The sequence below is a fragment of the Rhinopithecus bieti genome, unplaced genomic scaffold, assembly GCF_001698545.2.
Source record: "Rhinopithecus bieti isolate Rb0 unplaced genomic scaffold, ASM169854v2 scaffold_11710, whole genome shotgun sequence".
Taxonomy (NCBI): domain Eukaryota; kingdom Metazoa; phylum Chordata; class Mammalia; order Primates; family Cercopithecidae; genus Rhinopithecus; species Rhinopithecus bieti.
Window position 1 is genome coordinate 222,822 of NW_016806876.1, and position 27,293 is coordinate 250,114.

Genomic DNA, 27,293 nt, shown 5'->3' on the forward strand with positions numbered 1-27,293 from the left:
TCGTAGCTTTGGTAAGATATTTCTTATCTATAAAGCATCTTTAACAACTGGTCTCCTACTCAGGGTATGGCCATGTTTCTAACCAAAAGTAGAGTCCTGAAATTATCATCAGATCTTTTAAGAGAAACCTGTGCAAGCAAAGTAAATACACGTATTTGAATTTAATCATCATTATGGTTTAAAATGATGACATTGTTTTTCTTATCACAGAATAATTGCTATTAAAGGCAGCAGGAGAGATTTCTGGTTTCTCCTTCAACAGATTGCAGTGTAGGTCTAAGCTGAGTCCCAGGCCATATTCCCCGGGCACTTCTGTTGCATGCAGTGACTGGGAGCTGCTGCTCTGAATGCTTCCTTGTTCCTGCTGACCTCTTGTGCCTGCTCAGAAAATTGCCCAGGAATGTGCTACCAGTTAATGCTTGGACACGGGCTTTGCTAGTGAGCTGCTAAGCCATAGCGGTGTCCTCACCTCTACATCATTCTTACAGAATTCTTCTGGTGAGACCCATTCTGAATATGAAGTTCTCTTCAGATGGCTGGGATTGGTTTACCCCTCCCCACACTAACCTGTAGAGGAATGTCAACCACGCAGCAAGGAGAGAAAAGATACTTAGAGCAATACCCTCTCCTTTAGCATCTGGCTAGGGCTTAGAAGAGAAGGCTTTTGCTGGGCACCTGAATTGAAACGCTTCCGTGGGCAGTGGATCAGATGCAGGCCTTTTCACGGAGCTGCAGGCCCTTTGGGATGCTCAGCACATGCTGGTGGGAAGCAGGAGTGGAATTTCCAGCTGGAGAGAGAGAGAGCTGATGCAGGAGGGAAAGCTGGATTGAAAGAAGGGGGAGTTCACTGTAGACAGGCTAAATTTGGTGTGCCTGTGAGATAGGAGAGTGGCCGTGTGCAGTCATTATTTGGATCTATAGGACTGATCTGAGCTGGAAATAAGAAATGAGGAGTAAGAGTAGCTGGTCAAGGCCAGGTGTGGTGGCTCACACCTATAATCCCAGCACTCTGGGATGCTAAGGCAGGTGGATCACCTGAGATCAGGAGTTCGAGACCAGCCTGACCAACATGGTGAAACCCTCTCTCTACTAAAAAATTAGGTAGGCATGGTGGTGGACACCTATAATCCCAGCCATTTGGGTGGCTGAGAGAGGAGAATCACTTGAACCCAGGAGGCAGAGATTGCAGTGAGCCAAGATCACACCACTGCACTCCAGCCTGGACAACAAGAATGAAACTCTATCTCAAAAAAAAAAAAAAAAAAAAAAATAGTGTGGCTGCTCAAATGGCAGAGAAAGTGTTTAGAATGAAAGTGGAGAAGCCGGGCATGGTGGGACACACCTATAGNGAGGGATGATTGGGCCATATTAGAATCATGTATACATGTTTCTTCAAAATATATGTCTGCAAACACATGCATCTTCCCAGCTCCACATTCCCTCCATCTCTGGCCACTCACAAGCCTTTTAGAAAAATGCTTAAGTATGTGAGGCATCATTATATGAATAAAAGCATCCCAGATGATTCTGACCTTAACCCTAACTCAGTCATTCCCAAACTTTGTTGCACATTGGAATCACCTGGGGAACTTTACCAACAACCCTGATGCCCGAATCATGTCCAATGCCAACTAAATCACAATATCTCCAGCTGGTGGTGAGGCTGTTTTTACAGCTCCTTGGGTGATCCAGTGTGCAGCAAACATGGGGGCCACTACTTCTTTTGCATGGAGGAGTGATGGTATAAATTACACATTTTCCCTGTCATTTGCTCTTGTTTCTGCCCATAGAGCCTTTCGACTGTGTGAGTCATTTCTATGTATGTGTGCATATGCTTAAATTGAAACCATACCATAGGATTTTGTGAACATCTGCAGTTCACAAAAGCACTATGTGGGTACCTTGGGCAAATTAGGTTGAAGTCTTGGTTCTCTTATTTGCAAAATGGGTGGTTCATGGAGTGTCATGTAAGGTTCAGTGGTGTTTTCAGCATGTAACTTCAAATCCTGTGATTTTAAAATCAATTTGGAGATGAAACTGTTTGAGGCACTATAGAAATATCCATCTTAGATGCTAATAATGTTGTAAGGCCTACTTTTTACAACTCAAATTTGCCTTCTCAAATTATTCTGAGCCTCATTTTAAATGCTGAGGGCAAATGGAAGCACAGAACTTATCCAGGAGAAGCCCCTGTTTGCTGACACACAACATCGAGGATGACTTAGGACCACAGTAACATGCATCTGAAGAGTTGTATTTGTTCACTAATATTTTGTTTAAACGAATGTGGAAATATCTGTCATGAATATTGTATGATGTGGTGTTACACTGTGTGTTTAGTGCTGCTTATTTCAGGATAGTTACAAGTATCATTGATTTTTGTGTGCATTATGTTTACTAATAAATTTCCTGCTAATAACTATGCATAGGTTATTTTAAATTACTTTAATTGGTATAAAGCACACTGATGATGTGCCTTCAGGGAAATAATGACAAACGGATGAGTAGGTGGTGGTGAACTTAATCAGTTGAAATGCAGGGCCTAGCCGCTTAAAAAGTAAAACATTACTCTATGGCTTAAATATAAGCATATGTACACATGGATATAAGTGACTTGCACAAGATTACAGGTTCTATGGATAGAAGAGCAAATGACAGGGAAAATATGTAATTATGTATATGTACTAACTATCGGCAGAAACGTCTTCTAACAGCGTATTGCCTAGCAGTTTGGTTCTCCTATTTTTGCTATAAATCCAGAGAGCTAAAAGAAAAGAAAAGTGCTCATATAGTACTACTTTGAACAAGAGGATTTCAGGGCCACTGGGAGCGTTCCTTCCTCCCCTTTTAAAACATATCTTCAGGCCAAACAAGTGATAAAATCAGTAGTTAAAAATATTTTTTTTCCCTCCACAGTGTGACTTTGGCAATATATTACAACATAAAGCACAGGTGAGCTCTTTGAAAACCTGCCTTGTTACTCCAGCTCATCACTTTGTATAATACGACACACGCTGTTAGGTGTTAACTATAGACATAAGCTGTAGAGTGCATATTTCACAGTGTGAAAGTGAGTCATCTGTGGGCTGGTCTGTAAGACGCTGTTCACTCTGAAATTATTGAGGGTCCCACCGTGTATTTGCTTATGTCTTGTTTGAAATTTATTGTAAAGAAGCACTAAAAAGATGACCTAGCCTCATGCAAATATATAGTACAAAAAAAAAGGGGTATTTTTAAAGCTTTCAGGTAATTGTGGGTATTTTAACCACACCAAATTCCTTGGCACTGATTTATTAAAATAGTTATAATGGGATTGTACATATCAATGAATTCATTCCACTAATACTCACTGATCTTTCTTGTACACTGAATGGATCTTTCCCTTTACTGGCTTTTATATTATGCATTGGCTATTTGGAAAATATTAATTCATGTTTATGTATAGTGTAAAAACTCACTTTCATTAGTATCACCACGATTATAAAAACTTCTTCACAGATTGAGATGCTGTCAAGCTCATGGTAGTAGGTATGAGTCTTCCAAGTCCTGATTTTTAGCTTGAAAGCGTTAGATTTATTATGGATAACAAGTACTTGTTATTTTCCTTGAAATGACAGACTCACTTGGCTTCTTTTTCAGAATGACAGTCAGTCATACTTTCAATAGAAATGGTGCTCTGTGAAAAATTGGCTTGTTCAGCTCGCAGTTAAATCACAAGTGCTTTTCTTTAACCTAACCATACTTCAGCATGCAGAAGTGCTTTATGTGAACTTTCTACTTAGAGTACTAAAAAGAGAGGTCAAGATTTAATAACACCATTAATTTTTACTGATTCATCAAGGACATTCTTAAGTGAAGCTGGCTACTTTAATAAAAACTGCAAGGGGCAGTGAAGAGTGGAATGAATACTAGTATAATTCGGTACCATGGCCCTTATTCATACTGAGAAACCAGCAGTTTTACCCACTTTTGCTTTTATGTAATTATTACAAGTGTTGAACAGTGAGAAAGCAAGCGATGTCTTACTACTTTTAGAAAGTAATAAATTATTTTTATATTTTATTTTCAAGCAGCTTCTCAGGTTTAATTAATTTTCTTATAAGAACATTTGGGGCCATAGGTGGTGGTTGACACCTGTTACCCCAGCACTTTGGGATGCCAAGGTGGGAGAATTACTTGGGACCAGGAGTTTGAGACTAGCCTGGGTAATGTGGCAAGACCCCATCTATATCAAAAAAGAATTAAAAGTTAGCTGAGCATGGTGGTGTGCACATTTCATTCCAGCTACTTGGGAGGCTGAGGCAGGAGGATCGCTTGAGCCCAGGGAGTCAAGCCTGCAGTGAGCCATATTTGTACCACTGTGCTCCATCTTGGGTGAAAGAGCAAAATCCTGTCTCAAAAAAAAAAAAAAGTTTTGACATCATGGGCCTCCTAGGGAATCTCAGGGTCCACAAACCACATTTGGAGAACCACTGGTTTCCTAAGTGAGCACACAATGTGTTAGATTTTTAAAGTTCATTAAAGACTGGCCTCTTTTAAATTAAACAGGCAATTAAGTTTGTAACTCAAACTACTTAAACAAATATGACAAAAGTATGATAAAGAAATAGTTGGGAAATCTGAATCTCATTCACATTTAATAAAAGCTCTAAAAACTTTATTGCCAACCACTACTGCTTTATAAAGTGTTCTTGTGTTCCAGCATGAGGGTAGGGGGGTAAAAACAGATGTAGTTTATTACCATTGCCTGTTAGTGGGGGTCAATATTTAAAGGCAAATCTGGATCATCCATGTAGAAAAGACTTCACAGTTCAGGACACTATGTGCTGAAGAAAAAGAGGTCAAGAAACTCTCTGAAGACCAGGATCCAGGAGAAAATTTGCAAAACTGTTTTGGTGAACGAATATTACCAAAGCAAACATGAGGTATCTCTCTCCACCCTCCATGCCCTACTCCCAGCAGATACTTTACTAAGATGTTGACAATTCCCAAATTAATTTCTTAAATGCACATTCTTATTTTATAGATACACAAATAGATCTCTGGCTATTTTTGATGAGCCAATACATCCACTTTCAGTAAGTGACACTTTCTTTGAGATTCTATTTTTGTTTCATAGAGTTGTGTTTAGTTCATGCTGAAGTCAAAATCACCCACCTTTAAGTCTCATCTCTGTTGTGTCTAATCATCTTATATAAGGAGTGTTTCAAGTGGGCATGCTGGAGTAAGAGCTGACTCGCAGCTTTGTTTAATTAGTGCGCTAAGGGGAGTAAATATACCATCCAGATAACAAAATGTGTCATTTTAAAAGATAATTTTCTATAGCAGCAAACAATATAAACATTTGTAAATAGTCCTGACAAATATGCACAATCTCTGTGAATAGAATTAGAAAACAATTTAAATTTAAATCAGTTTAAATGCTATAAAAATTTTAAAACTTCCTTCTTCAGACATATGATGGCGACAGGACCACCTCAGCATCTCTGTTTACAGGAAACCAAAAATATTTTAGGATCCCACTGTTTATATTTTTGAAAACTAAAAGACATTTTATGCCATCAAAATTATTTTAAGGGACATGTTGGCACAAATGGGAACACTGCCATCTTAAGAGTACTTAAAAAGTTTTCTTGAGTGGATATTTATATTGCCTTTTTTTCTTCTTTCAGCAAGGAAATTCTCCAGGGAAATCCTTCGAGGATGATCCCAAACGCAACTGTATTTTCAGATATTTCTGTACTCTTTTTCAAGTCACAAAACTAACAGCTCCACGTGCAATCGTAGCTTTGGTAAGATATTTCTTATCTATAAAGCATCTTTAACAACTGGTCTCCTACTCAGGGTATGGCCATGTTTCTAACCAAAAGTAGATTCCTAAAATTATCATCAGATCTTTTAAGAGAAACCTGTACAAGCAAAGTAAATACACATATTTGAATTTAATCATCATTATGGTTTAAAATGATGCCATTGTTTTTCTTATCACAGAATAATTGCTATTAAAGGCAACAGGAGAGATTTCTGGTTTCTCCTTCAACAGATTCCAATATAGCAAAACAATAAAGAGGGATAAAGAGAGAGGGATGGGAGGGGCTCACTAATTGAGAATGATGAGGAAGAGCCTCTCTAGAGAGGTCACATTTGAACAGTGACCTGACTATAAAGCGAGGATAATAAGGAGTTCTGGCATGACAGGCAGTGGAATGAGAGCAAAGACTGGGATAGGAACATGTTTCATGTGTGTTCAAGGAACAAACAGCAGGGGCCTGTGAGGTGGCAGGAATTAAGGAAAGAACGGAAGAGGTGAGGCCGCACAGGCAGTGCCATGGCTCACAGAGCCCTTTGGCTTGCAGGCCATGGGAAGAAGTTCAGGTTTTATTCCAGTTTGATGAGGGGACTCATGGTAGATCTTGAGCAGTGGAGTGCAGTGTTCTTCATTTAAGAGGTTATGGTGATGGCTTGAGGAGAGTAGACCACAGTGAGGAGGAAGGTTGGGGCAGAGAAGAGGACCAAGAAGCAACTAGAGTGATACAGGTGAGCCGTGACCCATGGCGGCTCAGAATCTGAAGCAGGCAACCTACCAGTGAAGGTGGACACAGAGTGTTTGCACACAGATTGGAACAGGGTAACTCACATGTAAGTATTAGTCCCCAGGGGCTAGGCCAATGACAATTCCTTGGACAAGATGAGGGCCAACTTGGGGAGTGGAGCCTTGGGGTGAAGGGCTCTGGTTTGTAGGTGTCAAGACTCTGAGGACCTTGGCAAGAGGAGTCTCAAGAGAGTGATGGGGGTGGGTGAGGTGGGTTAAGGAGAGACGGGAGGTGAGGAGCTGGCAACAGGGCCTGATGCTGTGAGCAAATGAGAGGATACTTCTGGGGAGCTGCGGGGAGCAGGATGGGAACAGGAAACACATTTGTATTGGGGGAAATCTCTGGCAGAGAGGGAGAAAGTCTTCAAGAAGAGGTGGTTTGGGGCAGCAGTGTTCTGCAATAGTGGGATGGGATCCACCGTGCTGATAGAAGAGTTGGTGTTAAAAAAGGAACTTCCTCACTGACCCAGGAGGACAAGTGGTATTGGTGTCAGCAGGTCCAGCTTACTAGTAAAGGTGACAGGAAGTTGAGGGCTCACCAATGCTGTTTAAGTGCTCTCTAATGAGTGCTGTGGAGTTGAACTCGGGGAGGGAGGGTCATTCCTAGGATACTCGATAGTACAGAGTTGGGGGAAAGGGAGCAGAATCTCTCATAAGAACATATCATGTTCAAGAGCCATTTGATTTTAAAAACACAGTTGAGTTTGGAGAACATTGCCAGATCTGAGCCACCAATCTGATAACCCTCAGACAATAAATGAACTCTCTTAAAATGAACTGTTTTCCTTTGGTCTTGATACAAAGACATCAAGTAGCATGGAGACATACTCTTCTGCAGAGCACCCTCTGGGATAGCAATGCCTCCCAGCTCACCTCTGTCACCTTCACTCAGCTGGTCCCTCACCCAGTTCTTTATAGGATAGAGATTGGGTAGATAGAAAATACTTCCTGAGATTGTCTCACAAACTGCTTGGCAGGTTTAGAGGAACTCCAGGGATACAGAGGCCAACAACTGTCTCTGCCTTCAAGTCTACTGAATTGACTGAATGCAGATACTGTAGGACAAGAAATGAGTTTTCATGAAGTGATTGCAGAGATGTGGAAAATAGGGGCTGTAAGCAGGACTCTCCTTTCATACACATGCGTTCCTTATCAAGCACTGAATATGGAGATTATTTCTCAGCCACAGAGACCTGCACTTGTCATGCTGTCTGCACAGGAGGCATTGGGAAGCGCTCTTGACCCACAGTTCCTCAGCTGGTGTCCCAAGAGTGGGTTAGTTATTGTGAAAAGGAGAAGACAGTATCACTTGGGTGTTACATATTCAAGCATGGCACACCTGTAAAATTCCTATCTACCTGCCAGCCAGGTGTGACCCTGCACACGGACGGCACTGGAGTGTTTCCTGAACAACCTTAATCTGCACTGGGCCTGAGTTTGTGCTGCCTTTCATGAGTGTGAAGGTGCTGATGGTGCCTGTCTTCATGCCCACAGGGATGTTCAGTCATCCCTGTGACCAAAGTTGGGCTGGAAATGTCTATGGGCAGAGTAGGCTGCAGAGGTATCTGACTATGACTGTGATTTGGCCTCTTGCTTTGTCTGAGCAAAGTCTCTGCAGAACATAAGAGTAAAAGCCACTTACTTTCTGGTCAAAACCAAAAGAAATCTTTCATTCTTAAATGTTCTTATCACCACACTTACACTGAACTGAAATCAAAGACCAGCACTCTATTTTGCAGGTGTACATCGAACGACTTTTAACTAGTGCTAACATTGATCTTTGTCCTACTAATTGGAAAAAGATTGTCCGTGGAGCCATGCTTCTTGCCTCCAAGGTTTGGAGAAACCGTGGTCTGTGGAGTGTGGATGACAGCCAGAATCCCCAGGACGTTGCAGTTGAGAACATGTGAGTTTGTCAGATTTTGGTGATCTTTGTAACCATTTTCCATGCCTCATTTGCTCTCTAAGTTAAGACTGTAAGAAATATCTTTATAGGTTTTACTGTGCAGATAAAGGAAATAGGTATAAGACCACAAACTTCTCTCTATCCAGCTTTAGTGTAACAGTTTGTATTTTCCAGCAGTAATGGGTAGGCCTTGATGTGTTATTGTTGTAATAACCTGCTTGATAAACTGAAAAGTAGTTTTCTGGTTGTTTTTTGGCAAACCTCTTACAAGTATACTATCAGAATGATAAGGTAGAGTAAATGTCTTTATAGCTTTTGAGCAGCTGTCTGCCAGTTTCAGTCCCCTTTTAAGGGTAAAACATTTGGCCTTTGAAATAATTGGCCATTGTTAAGGTCATAAGGCCTCTGGGCTATGGGGAAGTTATGGCTTCAACTTGAGTCACCCGTTGTGTATTTGCTTTTGCTGGTCCTTTCTTCCCCTTTTATCTGAAGATGTGTTTTATAGGATCTTTGAGATACAAAGTCAAATAGCCACAGATTCCTGTGCCCTGGCCCCTCCCCATTGAGAGTGTTGCATGTGTTTCAAAATTGGTCTGATGAGTTAGAAGCTCCAGCGTTCACCAACGCAGCGTGAGAAGCATTCTGGGGCATCACCCCATGCCCACCACACTCACAAGGCTCCATGGGTACTCAGACATCTGCAGCAGCACTCTTTGGGCCTGGAGTTGCCCATGAGCATGTGAGGAGCCTTACAGAGTCATGGGGTTCCTCCCAGATGCACCAACACAACACTGAAACACAGCTTCACCAGGGCTCCCTTCCAATATGACCTCATGACTGCTGTGAAGGGAAGGGCCCTGGAGCTGGCAGGCAGGGTGAGCAGGGAGGCATTTCCAGCAGAGCCTTCCTGGATGCCCACTAGACAGTGAGGACAGCTGTGCAGGCTGCATCTGTGCAAGACAAGGGAGCAGTTTTGTTTACATTGAGCAGCAGCAGCAGATCAAGATCATGCCAGGCATTGGCACGAGTTAGTGTTGTGACTTTTACTTATGACTCCAGATAAGACTGTCATTCACAATCACCTCAGTGTATGTCTACAATTGAAGATATAGTGTCTATTGTAGGTATACCTCAGAGTATATCTACATTCAAAAATGACCACTTTGCGGCTGAGCTCAGCGGCTCATGCCTGTAATCCCACCACTTTGCGAAGCTGAGGTGAGTGGATCGCTTGAGCTCAGGAGTTGAAGTCCTGCTGGGTAACACAGTGAACTCTGTCTGTACCAAATGTTTTTTAGAAAATTAGCCGGGCATGGTGGCAGGCTCCTGTAGTAGTCCCAGCTACTTGGGAGTCTGAGGTGGGAGAATTACCTGAGCCTGAGAAGTTGAGGCTGTAGTGAGCTGTGATCACATCACTGCACTCCAGCCCTGGGTGAAGGAGCCAGACCTTGTCTCAAAAGAAAACAAAAAACCATTTTGCCACCACTTTGCTAATAGTATAAATGAAGTGATCATGGTGATATTTCTGACAGCCATTTTAGGAAAAAGTGTGACAGCAAATGAATTTGAAACAAACGGAAGTACTTTGGAAGTTCCAAATGCTAAAGTGACTTTGATCATAGTCATCCTTTTGTAAACTGGTTCCTTGAAGAAAGCAAGATTTGTGACTGCCTGAGTTCTCCTTGCCTGCTGCCTAGCCAGAGCTGATTTATTAAGACAAGGGAATTGCAATAAATAGTTTAATTCACACAGAGGCAGCTGTATGGGAGTCCAGCGTGCTACTATTACTCAAATTAGTCTCCCAAAGACTCTGGGATGTTTTTTTAAAGAATAATTTGGTGGGTAGGGGGTCAGAAAGAGGGGATTGCTGATTGGTCAGATCAGAGATGGAATCAGAGGGAGTTGAAGCTGTCCTCCTGCACTGAGTCGGCTCCTGGGTGGGGGGCCACAAAACCAGATAAGTGAAGTTTATTGATTGAGGTGGTGCCATCTGATCCCAGCACAGGGTCTACAAAATATCTCAAGTTCTGGTCTTAGGTTTAGCAATAGTGATGCTATTCCCAGGAGCAATATGGGGAGGTTCAGACTCTTGCAGGCTTCAGCCACATGACTCCTCAACCATAATTTCTAATCTTGTGGCTAATTTGTTAGTCCTGGAAAGGCAGTCCGGTCCCCAGGCAGGAAGCAGGTTTGTTTTGGGAAAGGGCTGTTACTGTCTTGGTTTCCAAGCTAAACTATAAACTATCTTTCTCCTGAAGTTAGTTTGGCCTCCTCTGCCTAGGAATGAACAAGGACAGCTTGGAGGTTAGAAGCAAGATAAAGTCAGTTAGATCAGCTCTCTTTCATTGTCATGATTTTCTCAGTTACAATTTCTGCAAAGGCAGTTTCAAATTTGTAATCACGAACAGCTGAATTGTTCTCAAAACCGACAGCTCAGCTGGCTGGGGCTCTGAGTTCTAGTCACAAGATCAGAGCGCATGCAGGGATCTGTGCAGGTTTCCACAGAAGTGAGCTCCAGGAGCAGTGGGGCAGAGCCCAGCTCCAAGAAGACCAGTTCCAAACAGTGCTGTTGCTGTGTGAACGGAGAAACACCAGGAGCTATGCTCTGAACAGGCTGCTTCTGTTTATGATCTTGGGAAGTTGAAAAGCGTATGTCAAAGCATTTAATAGACATTTGTCTCAGTCCCCTGCTGTTGACTGTTTGCAATGGTCCCATTTTGAGTGTAAATTTAATAGTTAAAAATTGGTGTCTATCGGATTTTTCTTAAAAATTTCCAACATCTGTATGTCTTCCTAGAATATCTTTCCTTTCTAAAGAGTAAGTTAAACTGAGTAGCCACTATTCAGAAAATTTGCTGTGTCTGTAAAGGTTATGCTCTTCAATCATCTGGCCATTATAAAAAACCACAGAGCCCAGAAGATGCATATTCTATGTACCGAATGCTTTTCTTCAGTGAGTAAACCTCTATTAAGAGACATGTTAATTCTGTGAAGTACTGTATTTCTACACAGTTACAATGTACTAGTGGAGAAAATAAAAAGGGATTATGAAGTGCTATTAATTCCTGTAGTAAGTCAGGTCCTGATCAGCTGTCTATTCTAATATTATTTGATTTACATTTCTATAGACTTATGGACATGTGAAAAGGAAATTAATTTTGGAAGTAGGTTCAGCTGGGTTTTAAGTTCAGCAAATGAGATCACCACATCTTGGCTCGTGGTCCAACTGTCCCCCTTACAGGAAAACATCAAGCATTTGTTGACTTAGCCAGTAGGTAAAATATCAAAGCTTTCAAACCAAGAAACCAAATGTGTTGTTCAGATACTGATTATTTTTAAGCAATTAACTCATGACACAGGTTACTCTGAAAGCACCCAGATTTACTCTGTGTCCCTATTAATTTAGCCTCGGTGAGGGCTGCTGGATGACCCTGTGGCAGAGGACGGCTCCCAGCCCTTTCCTCTCCCACTGCATTCAACTCCCCACATCCCATTCTGTCCAGGGGTGACAGATGCTCATCGAGCACTTCAGGGTTACATTCCCAACTTAGGAGCAACACTGCATGTATAAGGCCAGGGCCCTACTAGAAATCACATCATAAAATGGGTTTAGTCTAGCCAAAATATCTCTCCTTGATTTTTCTGCCTTTCAAACTTTGAAGATTAAAGATTATCCTTGCCCCGTCATAGTGGCAGTTTCACCTCTTCATAGTACTAAGGTGAGCAGAATCTTGCATTATGCCCCCTTGACATAGCCTTGTGAGCTGCAGCAGAGGGAAGGGGATTCTTGTTGCCATGGAATGTAGCTTGCTTATGTATTTATTTGGGATATGAATCCGTTTTGTAGCCTTAGAGTTTTCCTCCTCTGAGATAATAGGGGAGCTCTCCATGGGTCCATTTTGTTGCTGTGGTGATGCATCCCAGTCCTCCTGTTGGTGCTTCTCTACTTCAGTAAGCCCCTCCTATTGTCGTCCTGGTAAAATGCCTGGAGGTCCTTCAGAGCTAAATAAATGGCACCCATCATGCCTGTCATGGATTGCTATTGCGGGGGCCTCCGTGAGTGAGAACGGAGTCTGAGGTTGTGCAACTGCCAACTAAGGGGGACTCTGAAGAATTGAACCCCGAGTCCGCAGTGGGAGTGCAGAAGAGGCTTCCCACCTTTCCCTCATCCCAAACTTGGGGTGCTGGGATGCAGAAGAGGACCCAGCAGCTGTGTTCTTGTTTGGATATCAGTGTAGGAACCCGGGACCAGCAGCCTTTATTTGTTTCAAAACAGCGAATTTAGGCATCCTAGCAGCTCAGAATGATATTTTTAAGATAACCCACCTTTGACTAGAATTGATCCTATGTGGTTTTATGTGTTTCTCCTCCCCCAGGAGCAAGATGGAGAAGTGTTTCTTGGAGCTACTTGACGTTTAATATTCATTGTATCTGCCAGTGTCTATGCAAAATATTACTTTCGACCTGCGCTGCCTTGGCCAAATGAACCATGACCTGTACTTTCTATTTAGATTTCTTCACAAAGATAAAGCACAGAGACTGGAGGTAAGTATGTGAAGTCACTTATTGGAGTTTATCCATTGGCCACAAAAGCCAACATCTGTTAACAAATCATATGTAAGTATTGATTAGGAAAATGAAAGCCTAAAATTAACAGGACAAAAGATCTTTTATGGTTTATACAAGGATCCATATTCTTTTATTTATTTATTTATTTGTTTGTTTAATTTATTTATTGAGACAGAGTTTCACTCTTGTTGCCCAAGCTGGAGTGCAATGGTGTGATCTCAGCTCACTGCAGCCTCTGCCTCCCGGGTTCAAGCGATTCTCCTGCCTCAGCCTGCTGAGTAGCTGGTATTACAGGCATGTGCCACCACCAGCTAGTTTTGTGTTTTTAGTAGAGACAGGGTTTCCCCATGTTGGCCAGGCTGGTCTCTAACTCCCGACCTCAGGTGATCCACCCGCATCTGTCTCCCAATGTGCTGGAATTACAGACATGAGCCACCATGCCCTGTCAAGGATCCATATTCTTAAAAATTTATTGATATCCTTTCTGCTGTGACCATATTGTTAATTAAATTTAGTCTGTTCTTAATGAGTTTCATTTTTAACCTCTATGCATTCACATAACAATATGTGAATAAATGCAATTGTATTCCTAATTATGTCTACATACACAGTACACTTATCGCTCTTGACTGTCTTTTACTTATGCAGTTTGCAAATTCATGTTATCTATCATCTACTGTATATAGCACAGTGCAGTCCCATGAGTTTATTAGACAAAGCAGAAGTGGCTGAGAGACTTGTACTTAGACTGTATAAGGTGCCAGTGTTTCAAATACTGGGTCAGAAGGACGTGGGTTTTTAATGAAAATGGTAACTTTCATGGGGCAACGTGTGATTTATGGCTTATGACCCTTGGTGAGTATACAGGAAAATTACCACTGAAATTGACACATTTAAAATTGCCACTGTCTCTGGTATCTTGGTGGTAATTTAGAATAACACATTTTTCTACCACAATGTACAAGTAAAGTAGCACTTTTTGGTGTTCCACTCATGAGACTTTTTGGATGTTCCAAGACAGCCCAGAGCACACCTGCCTCATTAAAATGTGCTTTGAGTATTTGGTAACTAATCAGGATTGGGTAGAATTTCAATTGCTGAGTAAATTGATTTTAGGCACAAGTGCATGTTTATTATGTCGAAGGGACAGGTGCACAGGTAACAGTTGATATTGTTGTTAGGTGCTTGTCACAATACTCTTGAAATCTTTGGGAGTCCTATTTTATTTTTATATGACAGTGTCATCAAGCAATGAGCCCAATTTTAAAGTAACTTAATAAAATAAATTCCTCTTGGCTCTGGCAATCTATTCATAGCCCTTAAAGCAGATCACCTTAGTGAATGGTCAGGGAGTAGCATCCTCAGAACCTGGCAGTGTAAATTTCAGCCAAAGTAGCTGCAAAGGAACCATCTAAAGAAATCTGTATGTGTGGCTTCTCATCAGCAATGCCTTTTAAAAAATGTTGGAACCCTTTTTAAAATTGTACCTGTTTTCTCTTTGAATGACTTTCCTAGGCTATGTCACGGCCGTGTGAATACAAAGACTTCATCAAGATGCCGCTGCTGTGAAAAGGGCTATCAGCATGAATTTCATTGGTATTCGGTGCTCTAATGCCATCTTATCTTAAAGAGAGAAATTAGCCTTATAAGATCCTGAACTTATCAACTATAAAGACAAGAAAATACTTGTCCTGCTGGAACAAAAATTAGGATTTTCTTTTTTCCTTTTCGTTTTTTGTTGTTATTGTTAGTGTTTAGGATTTTCACCAAGAGGAAACATCTCCCAGTTACCACACTGTGGATGGGTCATGGTGGTGTGAACAGTGGGTGCCAGGTGCTTCCTGCCCTTCCTCTTCCACTGGTTCCAGATGGCATTCCTAGGGCACCACCTTCCTGAACAACTCTTGGGGAGGAAGAGTGTCACATGGACACAGCACATCCGAGCTCAGAGCCTACAGTCGCCCACAGTCTTAAGCAGGTGCCAGTGGTGTCCACAGTCACCCACAGTATCAAGCAGGTGCCAGTGGTCTGAGCTGAGCTGGAGCTCGAAAAACTTTAGAATTGGCTCCAGATTTGTGAGAGTACCTGGGTTTGGTTCTCTGTCCACTGTGGCACTGAATACATGATGGCCCAAAAGTCAACAATGGTGGGACGAGAGAGTGGCATCGGGGCAAGGCTGTCATTACTGCAAGCACCAGGGTAGCTCAGGCCTGCTCATCTGGTCTTTGGAGGGAATCTGTGTGTGTGAAATGAGGCCCCCATGTCATGGTTATAAAGGAAGAGATGAAATCAGCTCATCTTCCCCCAGACTGATAATGGTCACACCACCTAGGGAAGCAGCAGAAGACCAGGCCTTGGGATTGTTAGGGGAGCTACAGAAGTGAAAACTGAATTTACCCAGTTCCAGGAAAACAACAAAGGAGGAACATCTGGGTTCCAAATGTTATCAGAAGGCCATTTTCCCAGCTAATCTTTCCCTGGTGCATTGTATGGTCTCAGCACTTGTCAACAAAACAAAAGCCCCTCAATAATTCTAACACAGGGAAACACCATGACTCACATTTTCCAGTGCACTGCAGTGGTTCAAGAGATTGCTGGTGCTGCCTGCATCTGTCAGTCTGTTCACATATGGAGAGGAGCAGCGGTTCTCATGGGAGTAGCTTCTGCATCCTGAGGAAGCTTGCCCAGACATTGGTTGTAATAACTGGTGGCACCCACTGACATGCAGTCCACAATGGGAATCCTGTGGTGCACAGGACTGCCCCCCTTTTCAATCAAGAAAGAATTTTCTGGCTTCCAAAATAGAAAGTGCTGAGGATCAAGTGCCTCAGAGACTACAAGGGAAACACTTTCTGAGGCTAATTTTTTTTCTTACGAGAACACCAGATCCCCACCAATGTTAGATGTTAGATCAAGTTTTAGCGCAAGGGTAGATGTTGGGGGCAGAAATCTAAGATGCCCCATGATCCCTGCTGTCTTTTGTTACACCCTGAATCCTCCATCGTTCCTTAGGTACTGCCAGCCCTGTGCTTTGTTCTAGACATTTGAATATGGCAAAGTGAGGGAGTGGCTCTCTGGGAGTTACCTTTCCTTTCCTTTTATCGGGAACAATAGGAATCCCTATTTTCTTTCTTGCGTTTACTTTCACAGTGCAGTGGTTTGGAATATTCCACTATTAATTTGCGACTTCCTCTTCCAACCATAATCTATGGCCCTTTATATGTAATTTAATATTTTCTTGTATTAACATTTTGTGTTTAAAGATGAAATATTAGACTAAACTTGTGAAAACACTTCATGCAAAGCCTTCAGTAGTTGTAGAGTCTACTCTTTGGCGAATACACAAATTGATCTGTTAGAAATTGTATTAGATGTGATAATGATATTTTCTTTCTTATCTTCACCTGTTAGATATACTTACTTTAATTCTTCCAAAATTAATCATATGATTTAAAATACTACTAGGATATTTGGAGTTGATAGTTGAAAATAAATGGCAAAATAAGAATTGCTGAAACCTAGTGATAATGTATTTAGGATGGGTTTATTATCTACTATCCCTATCATTAAATGTTTAAATTTCCATGCAACCCTATACATAAGAACTTGAAATTTTCTATAAAACCCTTCTTGCTCTGCGCTTGAGCTCCAATGCATAACAAATAAAAGGAAAATGGATTCTCCTGCGGGAAGTTTGGCTGGACTCTCCCTTTCTTTTCCCTGCAATGCAGGGAGAGCATTTTGAGGTCACCATGGGGTGAGGTGGCCATGAGTGGGGGGTCCTGGAGATGGCGGCCTGGAGGAGTGCGTGTGTGGACATGGGTTTGGTGGCCACGATTCTCCCTTGGGTCTTTCTGGTTGTGGTGGTGGCGGTGAGGATGGTGTCTGAGGATCTTCTCCAGGGGAGTTCTCCGCTTGTGCGGTCTCCCTGTGGAGAAGGCCCGAGGATGTCTGGGGAGGGATTCATAGGGTTGCCCCTGTGTGACATAGGCTCCCTGTACGGGGTCTCCGGGAAAGCATCTTTGTAGGGCTGGTTGGGGGAAGCCATGGCCTGAGTGGAGGGTGGGGCCTGGTCTCCCCTGTAGGGTGGGCGGGATGTCTGAGGGAGTGCTGGAGGGTCATCCTGTGTGTTGGGGTCGCTATGCGGGGTCTCAGTACAGCCCTCGACCTGGGGAAGTCATTGTGGAGACTCCGAGGTGGTTGAGGCCCGGAAGGGGGCATCCTGGGCGGTCTCCGCGATGTGTCAGCGTCGCTGATGCCAGGAGACAGGTATGGGAGGAATCTTTGGAGGGGAATAATTGTGGAGTCCCCACGTTCTGGGCTGGGAAAACTCGAGGGTGCTCTAAGGCCGGAGGCCAATGCAGGGTGCCCAGAAATACCCTAATGGGGCTCGCGGGGGAATAACAGGTACCCCGAAGGATAAAGGGTGGAAGGAAGGGGCCTCAGCAGGTCAGGTCTTGCAGGGCCCTTCTGTAGGGCTTCTGGGAGACAGATGCTTGGAGCTCCTGAGGTCGCCCCTATCCTGGGCGGAGTATTCTCCCGGCGCCAGACCTTCCTCGGTCCCTGAGGAAGGAAATGAAACCGGCTTCGCCCGCTCCAGGCTCCTGCCTGCTTCACCTGGCGCTTGGCAAACGCAGTTCGGGGGAGTCTCGGGACTCCTGGGCGGGGAAGCTCCTCGAGCCTTGGGGATAGCGGGGCCACCCCTTTAGGGCCTGCAGCAGGAAGGGAGGGAGCTAGTGGCACACCTCTACATCCTTTTATTTCGGAATTGGAATTGGGTTTTCTTGGCGCACGGTGCAGAGCGGAGGGTGGGATGGGCGTCCCCTGCTCCTTTTCTGCCAGGCGCAGTTTCCGTGCAGATCCGAGCGCCTGGGGCGCTTCTGGGACTGTCAGGGGCCGTCTGTGCCCTGCGAGGGCCAAGCCAGCCCCACAGTTCCTGCGCTGGACAAGGAGGGCGCCCGGTGCGGAACACGGACCAGCAGCCCGAGCTCCCGAGGTGGACAATTTTGCTCCAGAATCAGCGGCGCCAGGTAGGGCTACAAACAGAGGGAATGCAGAGGGCTGGCCAAAAAATGAAGAAAGAAAAAAGGCAAATTATTGAATGTGATAGTAATGAAATGTGGGGTTTGGTGTTGGATTTGAGTGTTACATTGGGTTTCGAATGAATGACTACGATGCAGTTTTAGGACTGGCGGTAGACAACTGTAAAACTCCAGGCACCTGCGGAGAGAAGAGTCGTTGATAACCTTTCTGTGAGATGGCTCTTTTGAGCTGTGTTTGATAAGAAATATGCCCAACCCTATGAGTACAGCTTTCACATTGCTAACAATCTGCGAGTCAGAGTGGTCTTCAATAAATGACTATCATTTCCTTTGCTTCTCTGACCTGGTTAAACGAATCACATGGTTCCTGCCCATTAATACCCCTGCATCGGTGACCAAACCTTTGCGTGTTGGCTTGCTGCCTCCCTTTTCTTTATCATGCTTTGAAGTGGACAAGAAATAGACTTCATTTTTACAATCTGTGACTTGGGTTTCTGAAAGTCTAAAACAACCTTAGTGTTGATTTTTAAAAACGCTTTACTGAGGTGTATTTTATATAATATAATCACATATTTTAAGTACAACTCCAAGCTATTTAGTATACTTATAGAGCCATGCGAGCTTAATTACCACCTAAGTTTAGAATATGTGTATCTTTTAAGAGGAAAATGCATCCTATTTGCATTCACCTTTGCCATGTCAGATCTAGACAACAATCAATTTTATGTCTCTATAGATGAGCCTATTATCAGAGCTTCTAATAGCCAGGATCATGAATTATGTGGTCTTTTGGGTCTGGTTTCTTTCACTTAGCCTAATGTTTTTGGGTTTCATTTCTGTTGTAGCTTGCATCATTACATCATTCCTCTTGGATGGCAAGTAGCATTCTATTGCATGGACATTACCACATGTTATGAGCATTCATATAAGAGTCTTCGTATGATTATAGGAATCTCATTCGTTTTGCATACTAATTTTGGGTTAGAATTTCTGTGTCCTATGATTTCATGTGCAACATTTTGCGGGATAGCCACATTTTTATTTCGTATTGTTTTGTTTTCAAAGTGGCACAATATTTTATATTCCTATTTCCAGCACATGTAGTTCCATATTCTCCACTTCTTTTCTAACATTTGTCATTGTATCTTTCCTATAGCCTGTCTAGCGGGTGTCAATTAGTATTAATTGTGGTATGATTTGTATTTTTTCAGCAATTCATGAAATAGAGCAAATTGGCAAATTGTGTATCTTCTATGGAAAACGTCTATCCAAATATTTTCTCCATTTTTAGTTGGTCAATGGTTGTTTCATTGTTGACTGATAAGAGTTTTTTTTTTATATTCTACACACTAGCTTCTCTGAGTTTAGTTTTTAAGATTCCATATATAAATGAGATTATATATATATTAAAAATATTCTTTATAAACTCTAAAATACCCAAATCACATATACAATTTAAAATATTTTCTCCCATTAAGCAGCATAGCTTTTCATCCTCTTTTGATGTTCTAAGAACAAAAGTTTCCAATTCAATAAAGTGTAATTCATCATTTTTAAATTAATAAAATTGGTGCTTTGGTGTAATATCTTAGTTTATGTAAACCAAGAATACAAATATTAACTGTATGATTTCTCCAAAGAATTTTGCGTTTTACCTCTTACATTTTGATATATTATCCTTTTTGAGTAATTTTGGGCAGCTGCGGTTTGAGTTAGGGGTCCACCTTATCCTATTGCAAAGTGAATATTTAGTTTTCCCAGCAAAATTTTTTGAAATTACATTTATTTTCCTATTACAATTTCTTGGCATCGGTGACACAATCAATTTACCATAAATTAATGTTTATTAGTTGCCCTTCTGTTCTATTCGCCTACATGAATCTATACTCATGTTAGTACCAGACTGTAACACTGCAATAAAGATTGATATTGGTTGTGTGGGCATGGTGGCTCACACTTGTAATCCAAGCATTTTGCCAGGCCGAAGCATGATAATTGCTTGATCCCAGGAGTTTGAGACTAGCCTCGGCAACACACCAAGATGCCATCTCTACAAGAAAAAACGTTAGCAGGATGAGTGGCATGCACTTGTAGTCCCAGCTACTCCTGAGGCTGAGGTGGGAAGATCGCTTGAGCCCAGGAGTTCCAGGATGCAGTGAGCTGTGACTGTGCCACTGAACTCCAGTCAAGGTGACAGAGCAAGACCCTGTCGCTGAAAACAAAACAAAAGATATTGGCAGGGCAAGTCATTAAATTTTGCTATTCTTTTTTAAAAAATTGCATTTATTTTATTTTGGTTGCATATCCACATGCATTTTAGGAAGAGCTTTACAATTTTTATTGACAAAACTAGCAAATTTGCATTGAATCTATAGAACCAGCTTTTAGTATTTTGGTGTTAATAGTAAGTATTGTTATTCTTGAATATTGATGTCACTCAACATATTCAGTTCTTTGAGTACTTTTAGCATTTTAGAATAAGTTTTCACCATAAAGTCATTGCATTTATTTTGTTGCATTTATTTCCGAGTATTTCTTCCTTTCTGATGCTTTTACCAATGGAAATTTTGTCTTCATTTAATGTTTAGAATAACTGATTTTATGTAATAGTACAATTTAACTTTGTAAGTTGATGTTGTATCTGATTGTATCTGATTAACTTATTAATTCATATGGGTTTTCAATTAATTTCTTACACATATTTATACAAAATTATGACACGTGAAATGACCTATTTCTTTTTCAGTCTGGGGAAGGGGTAGGAGAGGGGTTCTGCCTAGGCCTGGCCCTTCTTCTCATCTGGTCATTGTATGAGGCCTAGAACCCTTGGTGGGGGCTATGGAGAGGCACAGGGTCTGCCTGGGTCCCTGGGCCTGGAGGGGCAGGGATGGAGGGGGGATGGAGGGAGAGCCTGGCTCCCGCTTCACCTGGTTAGGATGCATGCCAGAGCTGTCCTGATGGGGGCTTGGCAGCACAGCAGAGGCACAGGCGAGGTACCCTGGCAAGCTGGGCATGCTCCCTCTCCCCAGCTGAGCTGCCCTTGGTCTCTTGCTGCCAGCTGTGGTCCCCCGGGAGAGACTTGGTTCCCTCCTGGCAGGGAAGGGGCTGCGAGGATGGGAACTTGGAGCCACCAGCTTCTCAGTTGGAGCTCAGCGGCCTGGGGGACCAGTGCAGTTGTCCTCTGGGAGACAGGGATGGAAGTTTCCATCCCCCTCCCTCTCACCAACACCAGTGACTCTCAGGAAAGAGGTGACTGTCAGGGCACCTGCAGGAGGCAGCAGGAACCAGAGGTCCCAGCCAGCCACTAGGCCCAAAAGGCAGAGGAGATGCTCAGTGCCTGTGACTGGCAGACTGGGGCAGGCCCTCGGGGCCTGAGCCCAGGTCTGCATCAACTGTTGCCAAAGCAGTTCTGCCCGACCCTCTAGAGTGGAAGCTGAGCAGAGGACCCCACTACTGGGACCTGCCCCTGTCAATCAGTCTCCTAGGCCTCAATCTTGAGGGGTCCAGGTACCACAAATGCTGGGTTCTCCTGTCCCCCAGTGGCCTTGCCAGCAGTGGCCCCTTTCTGGGGGTATAGGGAGGTGGGCCCAAATGCAGATAGCTGTCCTTCCTGGTATCCTGGAGCCACTGCGGCCTCCTGGCCCACAGCCATCCTTCTAGCCAACCTGGAGCCAGATGCAAGGCAAGGGGAGTGCACCCTTCCTGGGGCTGTCCTGGCAGGTGGGATCCCACTGAAGCACAAAGCCAGCTCGAGCTCCAGCCCAGGGCCCACCAGCTGCATTAGGGCAAGGGTAGCAGCAGCGACAGTAGTGGGGAACACAGGTGGTACCAGTCCTGGGCCACAGAGCTGGCTACTTTGCTATTATGGCCATCCTGAGACTCCAGGGCCCAGGAGAGCGTCGTACCAGGTGAGCAGTGGAGGCCTCCTGAACAAGCTGGCTACTCTCTCACTGAGGAGGTCCCCAGGCCTTCACCCAGAGATGAGGAGACCTTCAGCGTTCTCCAGAGGAAGGAGGACAGGCGGGACAGACCCTCATGGGCAAAAGGAGGCCTCTGAAATCTGATCAGGGGATGGATGCCCTCTGCAGGTGGTGGGATCCCAGGGCTGGGGAGGGAGGATGGAGCCTGTGGCCACCTGGCCTTGTCTTCCCTTCCCTCCTCTGTGCCTCCCATTTTAGACAGGCCAAGGAGCACAGGCTGCTTCTCCAGGGCCAGGTCTCTGCCTCCCTACTTCCGGGATCTCAGTGCTCAAAACCGCTGCTGCACAATGGGCAGGGGCCCTTCCTGTTTCTCCCTTTGTTCCTGGGGTGTGCCAGTCAGCACAGCCTTTCTCGGGGACCCGGTAGGGGAAGTTCCTCCTCCTATCTGCCCTTCCTCTTGCTGCTTCTTGAAAGCCAACCGATCTCTGCCCCTCCTCCTGGTGTCTGCTCTGTCACTGCCCCTCCTGGTGTCTGCCCTGTCTCTGCCCCTCCTCCTCCCGTCTGCCCTGTCACTGCCCCTCCTCCTCCCGTCTGCTCTGTCTCTGCCCCCTTCCTCCCGTCTGCTCTGTCGCTGCCCCTCCTCCTGTCTGCTCTGTCGCTGCTCCTCCTCCTCCTGTCTGCTCTGTAGCTGCCGCTCCTCCTCCTGTCTGCTCAGTCATTAGAGTCAGGCAGGTTTTCACTGTTGGCCAGGGCTGCTCACTTACCAAGAGCTTGAGGTTACCCTGCCTGGGGCTGTCGGGTCGCCGGAAGGGAGAGGAAGTTCTTGTGCATCCTCCTGGTTCTTGGGAGTTTCATGGAGGGGTGACAGCAGATGCAGTTATTGAAGGTCCGCAGTGGCCAGGGTTTCAGGCAGTGCAGCAGTGAGAGGGTGTGGCTGTGGAGGGGAATCTGGGGTTTCTTCTGCCCGGTGACCTTGGGCCAGGCTCTGATCCTTTCTGGCCCTCAAATACCCTTTTAAGGAGTGAGGAGAAGGGGAGGGGACCATATCTGAGCTCCTGGAGGTCCTAGTTCTTCTATGTCATGGGATACAGCGGAGGGAGAGTGGCTTCTCTCCAAGTCCCTGGTGTGCCTTTCTGTACTGGCGAATCCCTTGTCCGAGGCTCCTGCTCCATGCTTCCAGTGGGCCTGGTTTGGGCCCACACAGTTCTGGGAAGAGCACCCTAACCCCACTGCTGAGAGCTGGGTAGGGAAGAGGAGGTGGGGCTGGCTGGGATGGGTGGAGCTAGGTGAGCTGTTCTGTCTGGAAGGAAGCCCAGACCCTGCTCAGAGCTAGGAACTTTAAGCTCCCAGTCAAGCCAAGCAGGCCTGCCTGACTGACGGGCACAGCCTGGGGCCCAGGTCCCCATTAGCCCAGTGGGCATTCAGGCAGGCCTGTGTTTGCTGGAGGGTTTCTGAGAGGAGGTCCCAGTCCCAAGGGCATGGAGGGGCTGCCATTTTTACCCTCGTGCCTAGGTAAGATTGGAAGGCTTTGTCACCTACTCCCAGCTCCCCTCACGGCCTGTAAGTTGGGGGATGAGGCGTAATTCTGCCATCAGTGGTCATACGGATGGACTTTTGAGAAGAGGGAGTATTTCCCCTAGGCCTAGAAGGATGAGTGTGTGTGCCTTAAAGAATGGGACGTAAGGGGAAACCTGAACAGAAGTACAGAGGTGGGAGGGCAGGGGCAGGGTCCTCAGGTTTCTGTGCTTTGGTGCATCTAAACCTAGGTGGGAAGCAGGTAGGAACTAAGGCTGGCTTTAGGTTGGTGCCTGAGAGTGCTGGCTTAATAAGCTTGACCTAGAGAGTAGTGGGCTTATTAGAGGGGTTCCAGTTGGCACTCTTAAAACAGGAGAAATGCCCATCCCAGGGCTGTGGCCACAGAGGTTGGGGCTCATGGGTCGTTTGGGAGATTTAGGGTGAGTGATTCAACAGGGAAGGGGAACCCACACAGAGCAGCGGCCAGTTTATGGAGGAAGGTAAATCCCATCCCCACAAGATGAGTCTTCAGTGATGCGTAAATGCCAGCCACATGTGATGCCTGGGAGGCAGCTGTCTCCTTCATCTGAAAAGCCTGATCAGGGTCAGGATTGGCCATGGGAGCTTCAAGGCAGGAGGATATTAGAAGCCATGGAGAGCATAAGATGAGAACGAGCAGAGGCTGGGCCCAGGCACATCCCCAGCTCAGGACTGGTGTAAGGAGATGGAACCAGAGAGGGAGGGACAGGGGTGTTGCATTAGTCAGGGAACAGGAGGAGGGAGTGTGCAGTGGCATGGGGTGCTGCTGAGAAGGCACATACATCAGGGCTGGAGAAGATCCTTGGCCTGTGCCCTAACACTGGTATTGGTGACCCTGGGGAGAGTGCTTTGGGCAGTGTGCTGAGGTGGCAGCCATGCTGTGGTGCGCGGAGGAGAAGCAGATGGGAAGGGAGGGCTCAGGATGTGGGAGGGAGGAGGCAGTGGACTGCAGGGGTGTCGAGGGTGGGGTGGGACTCTGGGGCAGAGACTCAGGAGGGCATGCAGACACTGTTCCATAAAGCACATGCCCCCCGAGGGGGAGAGAGGTGGACTGCCTTCCTTCACCAACTAAGCCCATCTGACTCAGCTGTATCCTTGTCACCCCCAGAGCCACCGTGAGTCATGCTTTTGAACAGGGACTGCCCAGAGAACTCAAAGAAGGAGGCTGGGGCAGCCAAGTCACTCAGAAAAGGTAGACTGGATGAGGTCAAGTTGGGAGATAAGACCCCAGGACAGGAAGTCATTGTCATTCGGAACATGGGCTTTTCTGTGAAGACCCTGGCATTCAGGATAGAGCCCTTCTCTCACAAGTGAGGTGGAGGAAGGAATGCTGGAGACCAGGCCTGAGTCTGCTGGGGAGAATGAGGCTAAAATACCAAGTCTTACCCATGATCCTTCTGACCCCATGTCAAAGGCAGGAAACCGAGAGTCCTGTGCCTTGCCCAGGATCATTCAGCCAGTGTGATGGACCTGGGAATGGGGTCCAGACTTAGGTCACTGCCCCACTGCTAGAGGACAGCTACCATCTGGACCTGCCAAGCCTGTTTGGGGAAAGGAGTGGGAGTGGCTGGCTGGTGGGATAGGGGTCCCAGGACTCCCCAGACTCTTGCTCTTTGCCTTCAGGGACGTCACCTTTCTCTGGGCCATGACTTCACCATCTGCCAGAGGGGAGGTGGTGTTGGGTGGTCTCCAAGGGCAGAGCCAGCCCAGAGGTCTTGCATGCTTTTAACTCAAAGGGGAACCAGACAAAGACCTCTCATATCCTCTGTGTCTCCAGGGTTGGGACTTGGAGCTCCTCTAATGGAAGGTGAAAGCCATTTTGCCTGGGGCCATGAGTACTGGGCTAGGGAAGAGACAAGGCTGTTCTTTTCCCTCCCTTCGTTGTTCCATGTCCCCCTACTCTGCTCAGGGGTTACACTTGGCCTCAAGAATAGCCAGCTGGGCCAGGCTCCGTCCAGCACACACACATGAGCAGGTGGGCATGGTGTGAACCTCCAGGACCTGAAATACAAGCCAAAAAGTGGGAAACTGAGTATGTTGGGCATTGATTCTTGGGATCTGGGTATTCTGCGTGGGGGACAAGGGAGCACGTCCTTTCTCCCTGCCATATGGCCTCTTCCTCAAGGTACTAGGGGCCTTATCACTGGCAGAAGTCTTCCCCCAGGAGATGAAGCAGGAGGTCCACCAGGCGTTCATGGGCCACAGAGTCCCGTGTCATTACACCTGCTTCTTGCTGCACCCAGAAGACAACACACTGGAGCACTTCTCAGTTCCGCACAGTGTCCAGGAGCTGCAGGACAGCTCAGTGCTGTGCAAGGTGGTGGTTGGTCTGGAAGTTGGGTGGCCTGCTCAGGGGAGGGCTCCTGGAGGTCCCTGCCCTGCTGGGGTCTCTGTGTCACAGATGAGCATGTGGGGGCAGGATTGGAGCACAGCTCTGCCTCTCAGGCCATCACACCTGCACCTTCCAAATTCATGGCCCATGGGTTAAAAAACAGTCCTGATGCTAAAAATATCAGGGAGTACCAAGCCAGGCTGGAAATCAGCCCGATGGAATTCTGTAAGGACACATGACAAGTCACCTAAGAAAACCAAAAAGCCCTGCAGCTCCTGAGTGCAGAAGTCAGCCTGATCCAGCACCGTCAGCGGGTTTGGTGACACTGGATTGGTTGTAAACTCTGCCCTTACCGGAGTCAGGTTTTTCAGGAAGAAGCCACTCAGGATCCCAGGTTCTCTCTGCTTGTTAAGAGCAATTGTGGAAAAGGTCTGTAGTTCAACGGCACACACAATTGATCACAGATCCTCTCTCCTCCCTCTAAATAACCGCCATTCCAATTCCCACAAAACACATGCAGGGGCAGTGCTCAAGCTGGGGACCCTGGGAAGTCTTCAGGCCACCGCTGCATGGGGGGCTGCCCCAGGAGAGCAGGGCGAGGGTGTGGAGGCCCTGAAGCTCTGACGGCCCTGCCCACCTGAGACACAGGCCCACACAGAGGAGGTAGCCTTGTGGGCTTCCCAAGGCCTGGGTGTCCTCCGAAGGCATTTGAGAAAAGGATCTTTGCAAACAACATCCCGGCTCACCTGCAGGCAGATGTGTGTGTGTGTGTGTGTGTGTGTGTGTGTGTGTGTGTGTGTATGTAAAGCAGGGCTTCAGTGTTAATGGTAGAATTTGAAAATAAAAGCCTAAAGCTGAAAATTGAAGCACACATGATAACACACCTGAAAACTCTGCTCTGTGCTAGGTGGGTTGTTCCAGAGTGCAGGGCTCTGGGAACCCCCCACTTCCCGACAGAGCCCTGTACTCTGTGTGAGGCCCACATCCAAGTGGACCAGGGTGGAGACCTGCACAAGACCACAAACCTGGATCCATCTGATGCCTCCAACAGGGCTGAGGGTAGCTTTTTGTCCTTCCTGAGCATTTTCACTGGGGGTGACGTGGGAGGTGAACGAGGCACTGGGGCTGGGAATTGGACAGAAGAGCAGGGAGCATGGAGGCCAGGGACTGACGAAGGGGCTGAGGACCAGGGTTTCCCACTGGCGTGGTGTGGGGAGGTACCAAGTCCAGGACCACATTTGGGGAGAAGGACAGTTGGCCCTGGATGTCTTTACCTTCTGCTGACCAGTGCCTTGGGGCCCTCAGAAGGGCTTGAAGATGGAGCCCCTTGGTGGCACACCACCTAAGTACATCCATCCATCCACAGAGCCAGGAGCAG

The 27,293-nt window shown here is 45.7% G+C and overlaps 1 protein-coding gene across 1 annotated transcript in view; it reads left to right on the forward strand.

Annotated features, from left to right (window-relative positions):
• Positions 1-12,917, forward strand: part of CCNYL1B (cyclin Y like 1B) — a 29,146-nt gene extending 16,229 nt beyond the window's left edge. Inside the window, exons 5-8 of the mRNA XM_017878317.1 lie at positions 5,027-5,078; positions 5,673-5,792; positions 8,332-8,498; positions 12,875-12,917. Coding sequence (XP_017733806.1) covers positions 5,027-5,078; positions 5,673-5,792; positions 8,332-8,498; positions 12,875-12,917 — 382 coding nt within the window. The remainder of the gene's footprint in view (positions 1-5,026; positions 5,079-5,672; positions 5,793-8,331; positions 8,499-12,874) is intronic.
• The last annotated feature ends 14,376 nt before the right edge of the window (positions 12,918-27,293 follow it).